This window comes from Arachis hypogaea, chromosome 20 (genome assembly GCF_003086295.3).
Source record: "Arachis hypogaea cultivar Tifrunner chromosome 20, arahy.Tifrunner.gnm2.J5K5, whole genome shotgun sequence".
Classification (NCBI taxonomy): Eukaryota; Viridiplantae; Streptophyta; class Magnoliopsida; order Fabales; family Fabaceae; genus Arachis; species Arachis hypogaea.
In genome coordinates, this window is record NC_092055.1 from 11,657,302 (window position 1) to 11,675,134 (window position 17,833).

At 40.2% G+C, this 17,833-nt stretch overlaps 2 protein-coding genes across 2 annotated transcripts; one reads left to right on the top strand and one right to left on the bottom strand.

Annotated features, from left to right (window-relative positions):
- Window positions 1-574: 574 nt before the first annotated feature.
- On the bottom strand, window positions 575-1,754 carry LOC140182944 (uncharacterized mitochondrial protein AtMg00810-like). The gene is made up of 2 exons (XM_072230922.1): window positions 893-1,754; window positions 575-759 (listed from the first exon to the last, which is right to left on the bottom strand). Exons 1-2 carry the CDS (start codon window positions 1,752-1,754, stop codon window positions 575-577), a joined length of 1,047 nt encoding a protein of 348 aa, XP_072087023.1.
- Window positions 1,755-4,370: 2,616 nt separating this feature from the next.
- Window positions 4,371-17,501, top strand: LOC112785432 (uncharacterized). Its single transcript, XM_025828900.1, has 5 exons — window positions 4,371-4,440; window positions 6,668-7,236; window positions 11,994-12,697; window positions 13,532-14,680; window positions 14,786-17,501. The coding sequence occupies exons 1-5, from the start codon at window positions 4,371-4,373 to the stop codon at window positions 17,499-17,501; spliced, it is 5,208 nt and encodes a 1,735-aa protein (XP_025684685.1).
- Window positions 17,502-17,833: the final 332 nt, after the last annotated feature.

Here is a 17,833-nt window from a genome sequence, read left to right on the forward strand (position 1 = left end):
TGTTAACATCAATGTCACAAGCTTTTAAAAGAAAGTTATCAAATTAACCGTATTCAAGAACAAATAACACTTTTTTATCATCTAAGCCACTACTACTAAAGTTAGTGTGAAGCCAACAATTAATCATTGTGAAAACCAAAGTTCAATGAAATTGCATTTATAAGAATTAAGAGGCTCCACAAAATATTAATATACAGAATCCTTAGCTGAGCATCAAAAAAGAAGAAGAAAAAAGAGCAAGCTAATGCGGTAATCCAGGAAACAAAGGATCATAATGAAAAAGCTCAACATACTGTTTCAAATAAAAGAAAAGAAAATCATCCTTCTAGCCCACATCTTATTGGTATGAAGAAAATCTCATACCCTAACTGTTCAAGCTGTGATGTTGATGGTTTGATGAACCAGAAGGGATTAAGAGAGGGAGAGAAATAAGTTCTTCTCATTGTTGGAGAGAATGAAAAATCCCCTTAGAAAATATTTGTTGAGTTATTACACCTTATATACTATGTACATTTTATGTACTTTCACTAAAAAATAATTACAATGGTAAACCTATTATTGATAAAGAAATAATCTAGGTAACACCCTCCCGCAAGCTAGAATTGTGTAAATCTAACAATCCTAGCTTGGAAACATTAGCAAGAAAAGGACCCGGTGGCAGAGCTTTGGTAAGAAAATCAGCAAGTTGATCCTTGGAACGAACTGGCATAAGATGAATGAGACCAGACAAATGCTTTTCACGAACAATGTGGCAGTCCACTTCAATGTGTTTAGTTCTTTCATGAAAGATGGGATTATTGGCAATGTGAATGGCTGACTGGTTTGTCACAGAATAGAATGATAGACTTTTGAAGCGGCAAGCCAATGAAATCCATTAAGAAAGATAACCAACTAGCTTCACAAGTGGCAACAGCAAGAGACCTATATTCAACTTCTGCAGAGGACTTGGCAACTGTGGTTTGCTTCTTACTCTTCCAGCTAATGAGTGAGTTCCCAAGCATGAAGCAATAACCGGAAACGGAGCGACGAGTATCGGCACAGGTAGCCCAGTCAGCGTCGGCAAATCCAGTGAGATGCAGATTAGAAGTAGAGGAGAAGAAGAGACCAGTTGCAGGTCGGCCTTTTAAATATCGGAGTACACGAAAAGCAGCCTGTAGGTGAAAAGTGGTTGCACAATCCAAAAATTGGCTCAAACGTCCCACAGCATAAGAGATATCGGGTTTAGTGTTTGTGAGGTAAAGGAGTCGGCCGATGAGCTGTCTGTAAACAGTGTTGTCTGTTAAAATGGTACCTGATTCCTTTGAGAGTTTCTGACTATAATCAAATGGAGTAGAGAGAGGCTTGCAATCTAGATAACCAAAATCTCTGAGAAGGTCCATGGTGTACTTCCGCTGGTAAATGTGAATTCCAGAGTTAGAGCGTGCTACTTCCATTCCCAAGAAGTATTTGAGATCACCAAGATTCTTTATTTTGAATTTGTCATCCAAATCTTGCTTGATGGAATTGATTTCACCAATGTCATTCCCGGTTAAAACCAAGTCATCAACATATACTAGAATGGCAGTGAAGCTTTCAAATTGTTTCTTGATGAAGAGTGAATGATCATAAAAAAACTGCTTATAACCAGCATCCACAAGAGTCTGAGTGAGCTTAATGTTCCATTGCCTGCTTGCTTGCTTAAGCCCATATATAGATTTTTGCAATTTACAAACCAAACCTGGTTGTGATACAGCCAAACCGGGTGGTAACTTCATATAAACTTCCTTATCCAAATCTCCATGAAGGAAGGCAGTGTTGACGTCCAGCTATTTCAAATGCCATTTCTTTGCCGCTGCTAATGCTAACATTACTCGTAGGGTAGTCATTTTAACAACTGGACTAAAAGTATCACCATAATCTACTCCTTGCACTTGAGTGAATCCTTTTGCAACTAGCCTCGCTTTGTGCCTCTCTATGGTGCCATCGGGATTGAATTTTACCCGAAAAATCCATTTGCAACCCACAGCCTTCTTGTCTTTTGGGAGTTCAGTGAGACACCAAGTTCTGTTCTGATCTAGAGCTGTCAATTCATCTTGTATTGCCTTTCTCCAACATTCATGTGCAGCCGCTTCCTCATAAGTGCTAGGTTCTTGATTTGAGGTGATGGCTAGAGAAAGTGACTTATATTTTGGGGTTAGTTTATCATATGACAAGTGTTGTGAGATAGGATATAAAGAGTTAGAGTTGGCAACGTTGCTAGAGTGAGCTGTGTGGGTTGTCATACAATGATAGTCCTTCAAATAAGCAGGCGGTTTCTTGACTCTTTCAGACTTTCTAGTAATGCAGTCATGTGTGATGTCAGAGTGTTGTGATGCAGGTGCACTGTTAGTGTGTGGTGTAGTAATGGGTGCAATGGTGTGTGAGGAAATTGGTGAGTGCATTGAGCTTGAGAAATATTCATTTGAATCTATGAGTGTGGTATGTGTGGGTGATTGCAAATGATGTGTGGATGGTGTATCATATTGAAAAAGATCAATGCATTGTGGAGTACGAATGGGTACCACAGAAATGTCAGTGCTAGTGGAATGTAAAAATGAAAAATGAGTTTCATAAAAAATTACATTTCTGGATATGAAAATTTCCTTTGATTTTAAATCAATAAGTCGAAAACCCTTTGTTCCTAATTTAAAACCAAGAAAAGCTGTTTTTCTGGCTCTTGGGTCTAATTTTGTTCTTGAATTTGTTAATGTGGAGGCATATGCAAGAGAACCAAATACTCTTAAATATGAAAGGTCAGGTAAGTTACCATACAAAAGCTTATAAGGACTAGCATTATCTAGGTTAGTGCTGGGCAGCCTATTAATTAGGTGAATGGCGTGAGCAACTGCGTATTGCCAAAAACAATGTGGAATTCCTGATTGAAATAGCAGTGCTCTAGCAACACCTAAAATATGCTGGTGTTTTCTCTCTACAATCCCGTTTTGCTCTGGTGTTTCTACACAAGAAGTTTGGTGTAAAATTCCAGTTGATGCAAAAAAGGATTTTAGGGTGAACTCTGGCCCATTGTCAGTCCTTATACACTTAACTTGTTTTTCAAATTGTACTTTGACAAAATTCACAAAATTAATAACTAATTGTGATGCTTCAGATTTGGTTTTCATAAAAAAAATCCAAGTGAATTTGCTCTTGCCATCCACCACAGTCAAAAAAATACCTATGTCCTTCATTGGAAGGGACAGAAATAGGACCCCAGATATCCATATGAACTAAGTCAAAACAATCTTTTATTTTAGTTGTACTAAGATTAAAAGATAATTTCTTTTGTTTTGCAAAATGACATGAATCACAAGAAAATTTTGAAGCAATACAATCTATAAAAGGATAATACTTCTTCAGAAAAATCAATTTATGCATGGGTATGTGTCCTAATCTAAGATGCCAAATGTTGTTGTGCTCACTGTGTGAAGGTGTGGTGGGATGAGTAGTAGTCGTAGTTGCCGCCAATGAAGCTTGCTTTGTTGGAAGAGGGGGAAAGTGAGAGAATTCTGGTTCTCTACTCATTGTATATAACCCTTCTATACACTCAGCAATGCCAATCATTTTTTATGTGGATTTATCTTGTATCTCACAACACTTATCATTGATTAACAGTTGACAATGTAAGTTTGAGGTTACCTTTGACACAGATATCAGTTTAAAATCAAAAGAAGAAATGTATAAAACATTTTTGAGAAAAAATTTTTTAGAGAATGTGATTGTGCCAATGATGGTGCTAACAGTTTTGGTCCCATTTGGCAATATCACATTGATTGGATCAATATTTTGAAAACTTGCAAAATCTTTTAAGTCAAAAGTCACATTTGCACCGGAATCAATGACCCATAGTGCAGATTTTGGAGTGATAATGCTCATAATTCTTGCATTAAAATATAATGCAATGGTTTTACCTGGAGTGAAAGTTTGAATGGAATTAGTCAAAATTTGATTTGCATTATGAGGTTGTTGCTGCACACTTTTGTCTTTGATCAACTCTAACAAGGCAAATCTTTGCTCTGGAGTGAATCCAGATCTTGATATTCCAGTGTTCTCTTGGAGACAATTGAGCTGGAATTGTTTGTCACTGAGTATATCATCATGCCCCTCAGTGATCACGTGATTGATGGTGGTGTTATGTTGCTGCCATTGATAGAAATGGGAGGAGTACCCATGCTTCTTATAGCATACATCTTCTGTATGGCCTTGCTTGTTGCAATGAGAGCAAGCCAATGTAGCTCCACGACCTTTGCAATGGGAGGATCTGTTTGCCATATTTGCCATTTTGAGAAATCAATGAATCACAGAGTAATAGGGATTCAGATCTTCTTCCTTTCAACTCGTTGATCGGAACAGCTATGTTCACCAAGAAAGAATCTTGCGAAATAGCCTCTCATCAAATTCTATTGGATGAGTTTGAAGGAGGAGGTAAGAATGGGAGAAAGAAAATGTCGAAAGAAAAATTAGGGATAGAAAGAAAATGACAAAATTGGATTGATCTCAATTCACAACTTTTTTTTTTTAATAATTTGATTCACAGCTTGGTTGCTCTCCACGCTCACCGCACCATGAAGAAAATCTCATGCCCTAAGCTGTTCAAGCTGTGATGTTGATGGTTTGATGAACCAGAAGGGATTAAGAGAGGGAGAGAAATAAGTTCTTCTCATTGTTGGAGAGAATGAAAAATCCCCTTAGAAAATATTTGTTTAGTTATTACACCTTATATACTATGTACTTTTTATGTACTTTCACTAAAAAATAATTACAATGGTAAACCTATTATTGATAAAGAAATAATCTAGGTAACAGGTACCACTACGATAGAGTGACATATATACTGAAACTTTTTTAACAAAGATTGTATTTCTCTATCAAGTAAATACAAATAAAAAAACAGTCTCGTCTGATAAATTATACAGAATTGATATGAGAATTTATATGCAATTCTAAATTACATTTCTATCCAGAAAATTTTAAATCGTAAACCTTTGCAACGAAGCATTAAGAACATCAATAATTCCATCAAAACTACCAACCTTGAAATCCACCAGAGAGATAAAATTACTAAACTAACCTCTTCTTTTAAAGGAATCATGGACAATTTCAATCAGAAAATATTGCTTTCAACATGTTGTTTCTTAATTCAAACTCATTAAAACACAAAGTAATTAGTCTTCACCCCAAAGCATTGTTCATACCAAAGCAGTTAACTAAATGACAATCCATTTGTTCATACAAACAATCAGAGAGAAAGAGAGAGCGAGAAAGAAAGAAGAGGAAGAGAGATAGAGAGAATCTAGCAAAGAATTGATTATGATAGTGTGCTAGTTAAAAAGTTTATTTGACTACTACATTCTTGATTTAGCTACTTGATCTATTATACTTTATGCATACTCCTGCAGAATCCAGAATTCAAATTAATTCACCAATTTATTTTCATGAAATACATCAAATAGACTAAACAGAAACATTAACAAAAATTAATTTCAATTCCTTACTTAATACTTTCTCACTATATACATGTCTAATACCAAGCCCACTAATTGAAAAATCGATCATTTTACATCTGCATAAAGGAATAGATCACAATTCATAACATGTATGAACTTACAAAGCAGATTCAAAATACAAAATCACTGCCCCATGAAATATTTTGGATACAGTAAATAGACTTGTAAAATCATTAGCATGTTCATATTATTTGTATAAAGTTATGTATGCATAAGCTATGACTGTAGTCAAATTAAGTATACCAAAGCTAGTTCCTCAATGATTATAGAGCTGTTTCCGTCCTTTTCAAAATGTTCATAAGAACACTGAGCATGTTGCTCTGTTAGGATTTAGTTGAATTAGTCCCACATTGCTTAGGATAGCAAATGGAGTGGGTGGCCTAGGCTATAAATATGAGGCTAAGTTCTCCATATTTTTTGCACCAGTCGGAAACACTTAAAGCTTGTATCTGACTTTTCTTTTCCTCTATATTCTTAGATTAGAGAGTGTTGTGAGGTGTAGTTAAATATTTGCTTTGAGAGTGTGGGTGTACTGGGGTGCCGGTGTTAGAGAGAAAGAAGTCTATGTGTTGTAACAATTTTCACATAGTGATATTCTCTGGTTGTCATTTGACAACGGCCGTGATTTTTTTCTCCAGTAATTGGAGTTTTCACGTTAAATTCTTGTGTTGTGATTGTGTCTATTTTATTTCTCTGTGAAAGGTATTTTCTCAAGGGAGAATGGTGTATTATTCCCAACATGTGGTATCAGAGCTTCGGTTCGGTGGAATTTATTCTTAGTATGCTCTGTGGTTGCAGCCTAGTCTGACCTTCCACATCAGAAAAGAATTTTATCCTATGGCTTGAGGTTGATCTTTGGTTGCTGTTGTTGTTGCTGGAAGGCAATGTGACACTGTGAGAGTGCAGTTTGGAAAGGTTCTGGCTAAGGAAAGACTTGGTATTTAAGTGTGTCCATTGTGACCCACCTCTCTTTCCTGGGGACCCTTCCTAGTGCACAGTCTACAGTTGAGTTATACTATTCCAATATACGGTTGCAACAATGTCAGGATATTCAAGTGCTATGAAGCTTGAAATAGAGAAATTTGATGGAAGAATCAATTTTGGCTTGTAGCAAATACAAGTCAAGGATGTGTTGATACAATCAGGTTTGCACAAGGCGTTGAAAGAGAAGATCTCTGGTATGAAGGATGAAGAATGGGAGGAACTATATTTGAGAGCTGCAAGTGCTATTCGCCTGTGTTTGGCTAAGAATGTTCTTGCAAATGTGCAAGGAATGAAAATAGCCAAGGAACTTTGGGATAAACTCGAAGGGTTGTATCAGGCAAAGGGCATCTCAAATCGGTTGTTATTGAAGGAGCAGTTCCATAATCTACAGATGGATCACAATGTGAAAATCTCCGACCATCTTAGTGCTATCAATGGTATTGTCTCTGAATTAGAGGCAATTGGAGTGAAAATTGATGATGAAGATAAGGCACAGAGGCTCATATTGTCTCTTCCTTCTTCCTATGAGTATATCAAACCTGTTTTAATGTATGGGAAGGAAACTCTAAATTTTGAAGAAGTTGCCAGTAAGATCATTGCTGAAGAAAGAAGAATGAAAAATGAGGGTAGCACTTCATTAGATTTGGCGCTTGTAGTTAGAAGTGACAATTATGGAAAAGGAAATCGTGGAAGGAGTGTAACATGCTGGAAATGTGGAAAGCCTGGGCATGTAAAGAGAAATTGTCCAGGTAATGTGGTTTCAGAAAAAGGCTCTCAATCTGATACTTGCAATATTGCTCTCTCTATGAGAGAATATGATGTTCTCTAGAAGACAAGAAGTATCATCATGGTATTACCGCACTGCCATGGATAAGGATACGTTGTGACAATCGGGTCCACAATTGCACACGGGCATTGGTTGGCGTTGAGATGCAAGGTGTGTGGCGAAGTTATGTCGATGGCTGAAGAACTTACAGGAAAAGCCAATTTGGAAGTTGCACCATGAATTTTTAACAAGGTTTCGATCTGTATCAAGGCGAAATGCTTGGAGTGGTCTAATTCCAAGTGAGTATACTTTCATGGTGGAGTATGATAGTTCTCTGAACTATGATTGTCGGTATAGACAATGGCAGCAAAGAATTGTCGGTGTTGACTATGGAAGCTGAAGATGTGTGACTATTTCAATCAAGGTGGAGATTGTTAGGATTTGGTTGAATTAGTCCCATATTGCTTAGGATAGCAAATGGAGTGGGTGGCCTAGGCTATAAATATGAGGCTAAGTTCTCCATATTTTTTGCACCAGTCGGAAACACTTAAAGCTTGTATCTAACTTTTCTTTTCCTCTATATTCTTTGATTAGAGAGTGCTGTGAGGTGTAGTTAAATATTTGCTTTGAGAGTGTGGGTGTACTGGGGTGCCATTGTTAGAGAGAAAGAATTCTATGTGTTGTAACAATTTTCACATAGTGATATTCTCTGGTTGTCATTTGACAACGGTCGTGGTTTTTTTCTCCAGTAACTGGAGTTTCCACGTTAAATTCTTGTGTTGTGATTGTGTCTATTTTATTTCTCTGTGAAAGGTATTTTCTCAAGGGGGAATGGTGTATTATTCCCAACATGCTCTAACCTATCAAGTGCTTCAAGTTGATGAACACTGAGTGTAGCTGCACAAAACTCATCAAAATCCATCCTTCTATATTGCAATGCATTAAGCTGCAACCCAAATTTATTTTAATCAGCGAGCACTATTGGTGCAAATTCTATTTATATAATGTATGGAAGCATTGGTACAGTTAAATCATAGAACTTACTGATCCAAAAAAGTCAAGAATGCGTGATTCCATAGCATTTGTTGCCTTTTTCATCGAGGCCTATCCATGTCAAATTTGTGAGATGGCAAACATCATCATCTTAACCAAGTATATAAAAAGAATTTGAAATAAAACTAACCGCTTTAATGTTTTCTAGGCTAATGGTTCCATTTTTGTTTGGCTCCAAAAGTGTAAACTCCTCCTTTAAATAAAGCAGTTCGTCTATAGTTAATGTCTTAGAGACTTAGACAGTGCCTGTGTTGGTGCCCATCAAAATAATATTCTGCTTAGTTATTGACAAGCTTAATGTAAAGTGGGATCATTTAAAAGCAGAAAGAATAATAAATAACAAAGAAAATAAGTACCTAAAAATGCAATGCTTCAACCACCTTCAATATTGGCAGTGTGTCCTGTCTGGTGCATCTGGCAGCTATTTTTCATTACATTCAAGTTTAGAGTCAGTCATGAGCAGCATGAAAGAAAAAGGATACCGCGTAGCTGTTGCACAATATCTTTAAGTGTGCTTTCTTCTTTTTTCAATTTTGAAAACTCAGCCTCATCCTTAGACAGAACTGATTTAGCTTTTTCAATTTATTCCATCCAAAGCTCACACCATCTATGACGAAGGGCAAAGGGCTAGGACTTTCTGCAGGTTCGAATTACACATTCTCTATCTTCTCTGTCAGTTACTGCTTCCATTACCAGCGAATTCTTCCTACTTTTTCACCAGTGATATGTCTAGGTATTTTGAACCACAAATTGATTTGTGTATACTCCACATCTGCCTCAATCACAGAGGGAGAGAGAGAAAAAGAGAGATAAAAGAAATCAAGTAATGATCTGATTTTTAAAATATGCATTTAAACGTTACACAACTAATCTCAAATGGATCACTCTGCAGAATGCTGCTTGATAGGTAAATGGACACAGTTTTACGGATCCAACAACGGCGGTGGCATCCTTCTCTGTGACCTTCGATGTCGTCACCACTCTCTTCTCATTCTTCCGTCGTTCTTTGTTTCTTCACCGTTGTTTTCTTCTTCTCTTCTCTGCGATATCAAAAGAGGAAGTCTTTCCCTTTCCCTTGCTGGTGCCAACTACTCTCCCTTTCAAAACTTGCAGCGCGCTCTCTCTCATCTTCTCTTCTTGTTAACAATAAAAATGCAGCTGCAACAAAACTATTTCCAATTTGAATTTGAATCAAAATTCTGCCCAATTACTTCTTTCTTTATTTGAGAACTGCAGGTGCCCAACTTTGAGAGCAAGTACTTGTCAATCACACACAGCTTTACGTGTCGGCAATGAAACGCTCCACTTGTCGCTCACAAGACCACTCTACTACTCTCCTATTATATATTAACTAGAGTAAGACCCGCGCGATGCGCGGAACGATAAATTAATAAAAATATAAAATATATTTTAATAAATATTATATTATTTAAATATTAATTAAAATATACACAAATTGATATTACATTTGATATATTTTTTAATTAAAACATTTTATAATACAATAGTTATTCTACAAACGTTTTTTGTATTTATTTTAATTAATAGATTTAGTTTTTTTAAATGGTGTTTATTTTCTTTTTTCATTTTCAGTTGTTGTTAAAGTTGTTTCTTTTTTCTTTTATCATATGTTCTTGTTAAGATATGTTCTTTTTGAATTGTTGATATATATGCATTTTTTATTGCCTTTGTTTGTTTATTTTTATCTTGGATTCATTTACTTTTCTTTTTTCTTAATCTTTTGATTGGTATATCATTTAGGTATCATGGTATTAGTGTTGGTGAAGTTGGTTCCTATAATCAACAAATAATATAAATGAATATTTTGAGTAAATAATTTTTTTTACAGTATTACTTGTTTTATTTGTTGCAATAGAGGTTGAATTTTAACATTTTTTGTTGACAAATATCTTGGGAACAATATATTATTTTTTAAAACTAAAATTATTTACTTTGACTTCAAATATAATTAGTATAAGTTTTGTCAAATATAATTAGTATAAATTTTTTAATTGAGATGGTGCTTTAGTGTTGTTACTGTTTTAGAATGAAATTAGATTTAAGCCAATTGAGTTTAATAATTTTTCGCTTCTCTATCAAATAACACAAAAATTGTAGCACTTTGATCTAAAATTTTTAATTCAATTTTGAATCTATATTTTAAATTTTCTTTGAATAATAATATGTATTAAATCAATTAATTATAGAAGTTATAGTGTTAATTTTTTTTAAAATATTTGACTAAAAGTTAATTGGTTAATTTTTAAATTTTGTCAAGTAATCAAAATTAATAAGATGACATCATTAGAAAAAAACATGACTTAAATTTAATGTATAAAATATTTGTATTAACTTTTACATAATAATAAAGATAAATTCTTATTCTGCAGTAAAACTTTTAAAAAAGAAAAATAGTAAGTACTTTTAGTAAAATATTAATTTATTAATATACTTTTTATGTCATCAAGCATATTACAATTTCAAGAATAAAACTAAGTCGCACTTATTACCATAACAGATATTAATAAAACGTGAAATAAAAAAATATATGAAATTTAACAATGTTAACCTTTTTTTATAGATAATTTCATCAATCACATTAATTTTATTAGGAACAAAGTTATAGATTAACATATTAAGTTAAATAACTAACACTTAAAAAAGAAATTTATAAAAAAGAAGCTATCCTTTTCCTTTAGCTTGTCCATCAAACAAAAACAACAAATAAAAACACAACAATGATATCAATAAAAAAGATATAAAAAAAAGAACAAATAAAAAACTAATCTTACTAAATTAATATCATTTCTTACATTCACATTCGTGCCACTCTCACCCCAAAACGTAACAAAGTTTTTTTTTTTATTTGTTCTTTCTGTAACAAAATTTTACCATTTAATCTTTTAACTTTATCCTTTTTCTATAACCAAACAACCACGGCTGGCTTAACTAAACTGGTTATTCCCCTTTTAATTTTTTTTTTGTCGTCTAATTTTTCTCGTTTATTATTTATCAAAAATATTTTACTATTGGCTAAGCCGTAAATTCAAAGTTTATAAGGAAAGAATATAAATAATATTATAAATCAATATAAATAAGTAAGAAAAAAAATATATTAATATAAATTTCTTTTTCTAAAATGCTGATTATATTTAGTGGAGCAAGTATCATTTTACCCATCAGATAATTCATAAAAAGATCACTCAAAAGATTTAGCAAAATAACTTTTATGATAGATTTTATTAATGCAGTAAAATCACCACATGCATTTATAAATTCATAATCGAAATAAGAGTTTCTTGTCAATTATTTTATCGCTCCCGCAGTTAGTTACTACATTACAATTTAAGCATTTTAAAACAGTTAAATTTTTTGCTTTGGAAGCTGTTACAGATCCGGCCCAACATCCCGGATCCAAGACCGAACCCAACACCGGTTCCCCGGGTCCGACCTGTTCCTCACTTCTAGAAGGCCCGAAAACGGCATTCTCAGACTCCTAACCGACTTTCGAATTCAAACGCCCCCTTTATCTTAGCCAAATAAGATAAGATAAGATATCCTCCACCGCCTATAAATAGAGGACTCAGACCCCTCCAGGTATTCATTCATTCCTCACACTTTCTACCTCTTAGATCCATTCTGACTTGAGCGTCGGAGTGTCTTTGCAGGTACCACCCCCATTGTTCCAGTCAAGCGACCCGGCTCCAGCTCTGTCCGCGGGTTCCCGATCCACCCTTCAAACCGTACCAGAGACATCTCGTACATTGGCGCCGTCTGTGGGGAATCTGCGCCAGCTGGGCCCAATGGGGGACGTCCTAGAGGAAACCCCCTCAAGCCAGGATGATTCTCAACCGATTAATCCAACCCCCGAGCACCGTGAAGTCACGAACCAAGCGAGAATAGCAAGCGCTATCCAAAACGCGAACGATCGCGACATCACGGACCGACGACACCCTGAGAAAGCCAGCGACAAAGCAGCACAGATCATCCAAGATCTCTGCCTCCGAGTTCAGGAACTCGAAGGCAAGATAACCAATAAAGGAAAGCACAACGACGAGCACGGAAGCCATGCAACCTCCAGATCAAGATCTCGCCGCGGTAGGTCGCCAACCCGACGACACGACAGAAGAGACGGTCGCAGCTCATCACGCGATCACAGACACGGAAAATCGCCAGAACGGCGATACAATAAGAAACATAACCGCAGCGCTTCTCAAGATCTGAGTTATCAACATCACTCGGACGAAGATCGGAGAAACCGAAACACCAAACGCACGAGAAACGACCATACAATAATGGGAGCTACACCCTTCACAGAAAGAATCCTAAGGGCAAAACTCCCCAAAGGCTTCGACAAACCTACCGACATGAAGTACGATGGAACTAAAGATCCCCAAGAACATCTAACGGCTTTTGAGGCCAGAATGAACCTAGAAGGAGCGGCCGACGCGGTCCGATGCAGAGCCTTCCCGGTAACCCTCGCCGGGCCAGCGATCAAATGGTTCAACGCCCTCCCGAACGGATCCATAGCCAGCTTCCACGATATTACACGAAAGTTCATGGCCCAGTTCACTACTAGGATCACCAAAGCCAAACACCCCATCAGCTTACTAGGGGTCACGCAAAAACAAGAAGAATCCACAAGAAAATACCTCGACCGCTTCAACGACGAATGCCTAACGATCGACGGACTCACGGATTCCGTCGCAAGCCTTTGCCTGACCAATGGGCTAATGAACGAAGATTTTCGCAAACACCTCACCACCAGACCGGTATGGACCATGCATGAGATCCAGAACGTCGCCAAAGACTACATCAACGACGAAGAGGTCAGCCAAGTCGTCGCGGCCAACAAGCGGCAGCACGGCAACAACCAACGCGGCAATTCGGCTTCTCACCATAACGCAACACCCAAAGAGAATCAACGAGACCACCCGAGACCGACCAACCGGACACCGAGAATAGGCAAATTCTCCAATTACACACCCCTAACCGCACCAATCACCGAGATATACCACCAAATAGCGGACCGAGGCATCATTCCAAAAGCCCGCCAACTCAAGGAAAGGACAGGAGGCAACAAAACCCTCTACTGCGAATACCACCGAGGCTACGGTCACAAAACGCAGGATTGTTTCGACCTTAAAGACGCCCTTGAACAAGCCATACGAGACGGCAAACTCCCAGAATTTACCAAAATCATCAGAGAACCAAGACGCGCGGAGAGAGACAGGTCACCGGAGAGAGAAGGACGTAACCCGAGAACCCAAAAGCGACCCCCAAGAGAAAGTCCAGAAGAAGACCCGACCATCATAGTAAACGTCATCACGGGCAAAGATGCACCATGCAAGTCGAAATCCAAGATAAAAAAGGACCTCCAGGTAATGGCCGTCACAAACCAAGCCCCAACTCCCGTGTCCAACAAAGCAATAACCTTCCTACCCGAGGACTGCCAGCACGGCACCGCAGCCGAAGACGCACCCTTCGTGATCTCGGCGAAGATCGGAACCGGGCTAGTCCGAAGAATACTAGTAGACACCGGCGCAGATTCCAACATCCTCTTTCGAGGGGCCTTCGACAAGCTTGGGCTCCGCGACGAAAATCTCCAAACGCACCGCAACGGCGTCACGGGACTCGGAGACAACTTCCTCAAACCGGAAGGCTCCATCACACTCCCCCTCACCATAGGAACCGGTGACAAGAGGAGGACACTCATAGCCGAATTCGTGGTCCTAAAAGACTCCACTGCCTACAACGTCATCCTCGGAAGAAAGACGATCAATGACTTTTCGGCCATCATCTTTACCAAATACCTCCTTATGAAGTTCGTAGCGGAGGACGACTCCATCGGGACCATCCACGGAGATCGGGAAATCGCGACAGAATGCGACAACACCAGCCTGGCTTTACGGAAAAAATCCCGCGACGCAGCCGGGATATTCCTGGCCGACCTAGATGCCCGACAAGATGGCCAACCTAGACCCGAACCAGAAGGCGACATGGAGAAACTACAAATAGGACAGACCAAGGACGAATACACCTTCATCAACAGGAACCTCCCTTACGACCTGAAAGAAGACCTTTCCCAATTTTTAAAACAAAACAGAGACCTGTTCGCTTTCACTCAAGCCGACATGCCGGGGATAGATCCTGACTTCATGTCCCACCGACTAGCCGTGAAGCCCAAAGCCAAACCCGTAGCACAAAGAAGAAGAAAAATGTCAGCAGACCGAGCGGCCGAAGTCAAAAGACAAGTACAAGCCTTGCTCGAAGCAAACTTCATCCGAGAACTTCCCTACACAACCTGGTTAGCAAACGTCGTACTTGTAAAGAAATCCAACGGAAAATGGCGAATGTGCGTCGACTATACGGACCTCAACAAAGCCTGCCCCAAAGACGCCTTTCCCCTACCGAACATCGACGGACTAGTGGACTCCGCATCCGGACATCGGTACCTCAGCTTTATGGACGCGTACTCCGGCTACAATCAGATACCCATGCACCGACCCGACGAAGAAAAAACGGCGTTCATTACCCCCGACGGCACGTACTGCTACACAGTCATGCCCTTCGGTTTAAAAAATGCCGGAGCAACATACCAACGGCTCGTCAACAAAATATTCCAGAACCTATCCGGAACCAAACTAGAAGTCTACATAGACGACATGCTCGCCAAAACTGACTCCGACGAACAACTCATCAGCGACCTCAAGGCCGTAACGGACACCCTAAGGAGACACCAAATGCGACTCAACCCAACAAAGTGCGCCTTCGGAATGGAGGCAGGAAAGTTCCTCGGCTTCATGATCACACAACGCGGAGTTGAAGCCAACCCGGAGAAACGTCGCGCCGTTCTCGAGACGACGAGCCCAAAAAACCTACGCGACGTTCAGAAGCTCACCGGTCGACTGACAGCCCTATCTCGCTTTCTCGGAGCATCAGCCCAAAAAGCAATCCCCTTCTTCAAACTAATGAAGAAAGGAGCCCCCTTCGTATGGAAAGAAGAGTGCGAAGTGGCATTCCAACACTTCAAGAAAACCCTGGCGGAACCACCAATCCTCGCCAAACCCCAAACAGGGGAAACCCTATACTTATACCTCTCCATAACGGAAGAAACACTCGCGGCAGCACTCATCCGAGAAAACAAGAAAAAGGAGCAAAAACCTATATACTTCACAAGCAAAGTCCTACAAGACGCAGAGACCCGCTACTCGCGCCTAGAAAAACTAGCCTTTGCCCTCCTCACGGCGTCCCGACGCCTGCGGCAATATTTTCAAGCCCACCCCATAACGGTTCGAACCGACCAAGCAGTCAAACAGGTACTACAGAAGCCCGACCTAGCGGGTAGAATGCTAGCATGGTCCGTCGAACTATCCCAATTCGACATCAAGTTCGAACCCCGATACGCAATCAAAGCACAGGCCATGGCCGACTTCATCGCAAAAATGACCCCAGGAAACATCCCTCCCGAGGCATGGAAACTACACGTCGACGGCTCCTCGAACCTCACTTCCGGAGGCGCCGGAGTCATTCTGGAAAGCCAAAACGGCGTCGTGATCGAACAATCAGTCAGATACGACTTCCCGGTCTCAAACAACCAAGCAGAATACGAGGCCCTCCTGGCAGGCCTAACCCTAGCCAGCGAAGTCGGGGCAAAAATCCTGGAGATCAACACGGATTCGCAAGTAGTCAGTTCCCAAATCAACGGAGACTACCAAACGCGAGATCCCCTACTACAACAATACCTCGCCAAGGTCAACAAACTAAAAGAAGAATTCGACCAGATAATCATACAGCACGTCCCCATGGAAAGAAACGCCAGAGCCGACCTCCTCTCCAAACTTGCTAGCACCAAACCAGGACACGGCAACAAATCGCTAATTCAGGAAGTCGTCAAAACGCCGTCCGTATCCTTAACAGCCGACACCCACCTAACACACTCCCACCACAAGTCATGGACCCACCCCATCCTACAATACCTCCTCAACAGGGAACTGCCCGAAGACCCTAAAGAGGGAAAACGAATAAAAAGGGAGGCCGCCGGTTATACGGTTGTCGCAGGACAACTATACAAATGCGGACTCTCGCAACCCCTGCTCAAATGCGTCGAGCCCGGGAGCACGGAATACATACTACGCGAAATCCACGAAGGCTGTTGCGGCCACCACGTCGGAGGTAAAACCCTTGCCCAAAAAGTCATCCGCGCCGGCTACTTCTGGCACACGATCATCCGGGACTCCATGCAACTAGTGAAAAACTGCGATAAATGTCAACGACACGCTAACATCCACCAAGCCGCCCCACATCAGCTCAGCATCATATCGGCAGAACGGCCATTCGGCACCTGGGGGATCGACCTTGTCGGACCTTTTCCCACGGCACCAGGCCAACTCCGATATCTCATCGTTGCCATAGACTATTTCACCAAATGGATCGAGGCCGAGCCGCTAGCCTCTATCACGGCGATCCAATGTCGAAAATTCCTTTGGCGACAAATCATCACCCGATTCGGGATCCCCGAGATCATCATCTCGGACAACGGAACCCAGTTCGCCGACACCAAATTCAAGGAATTCCTAAACGGGCTACGCATATCCCACCACTTTAGCTCGGTAGAACACCCCCAAACAAACGGACAAGTGGAATCAGCAAACAAAATAATAGTCAAAGGCCTCAAGAAACGACTCGACGAAGCCAAAGGACTATGGGCAGACGAACTCAGATCGGTCTTATGGTCATACCGCACGACCCCACAGACAGCTACCGGGGAAACCCCCTTCCGATTAACCTACGGCACGGAAGCTATCATCCCAGTCGAAATCGGTGACCCAAGCCCGCGAAGAACAATCGGAGGCAACGACGAAGAAGCAGAACGAGACCTCACTGGCGAAATAAGAAGCATAGCCCACCTCAGAGAGCTAGCCCTAAAACAAAGAATCAGCCTAAGATACAACCACGGAGTCATTCGGCGAGAGTTCACAACTGACGACCTCGTCCTACGACGAAACGACATCGGTCCCCCAACCCCGGGAGAAGGAAAACTCGCCCCCAACTGGGAGGGACCATATAGAATCAAAGCTGCAATCGGGAAAGGAGCCTACAAGCTCGAACGGCTTAACGGTAACGAAGTCCCGAGAACGTGGAACGCCGCCAACTTACGGCGATACTACTCCTAAAACCAACCCAGGTCTCCATTTCCCCCTCCCCCATCTCCTTTTACGCTTTCGCTTTACTTATTTGCAAATTACATTTACATTTCAAAAACTAAGACTATGTATCAAACTCGGGTACTCTTTCCCGCCAACAACGGAGGGTTTTAACGAGGCCCACCCATCAATAAAATCGCATTACAAAGCTATCCCTAAATTCTTTATTTTTACTCACATAATGTCCCAAATACGGAACAAAAACACGGCCACGACTGGAGGACCGATCACCCTCCAAGCCCAACCCGCGGATATCCATATAAACCCGACCACACTACGGTCCACTCATCCCAAATACGGGA

Coding starts and splice junctions, on each gene's coding strand:
- LOC112785432 (XM_025828900.1), top strand. CDS start 4,371: ATGTTCACCAAGAAAGAATCTTGCGAAATAGCCTCTCATCAAATTCTA. Junction 4,441..6,667: donor GGATGAGTTTGAAGGAGGAG/GTAAGAATGGGA, acceptor TGATACAATCAG/GTTTGCACAAGGCGTTGAAA. Junction 12,698..13,531: donor GACAAACCTACCGACATGAA/GTACGATGGAAC, acceptor CAAAATCATCAG/AGAACCAAGACGCGCGGAGA.
- LOC140182944 (XM_072230922.1), bottom strand. CDS start 1,754: ATGAAGTTACCACCCGGTTTGGCTGTATCACAACCAGGTTTGGTTTGT. Junction 760..892: donor TGTTGCCACTTGTGAAGCTA/GTTGGTTATCTT, acceptor AACACATTGAAG/TGGACTGCCACATTGTTCGT.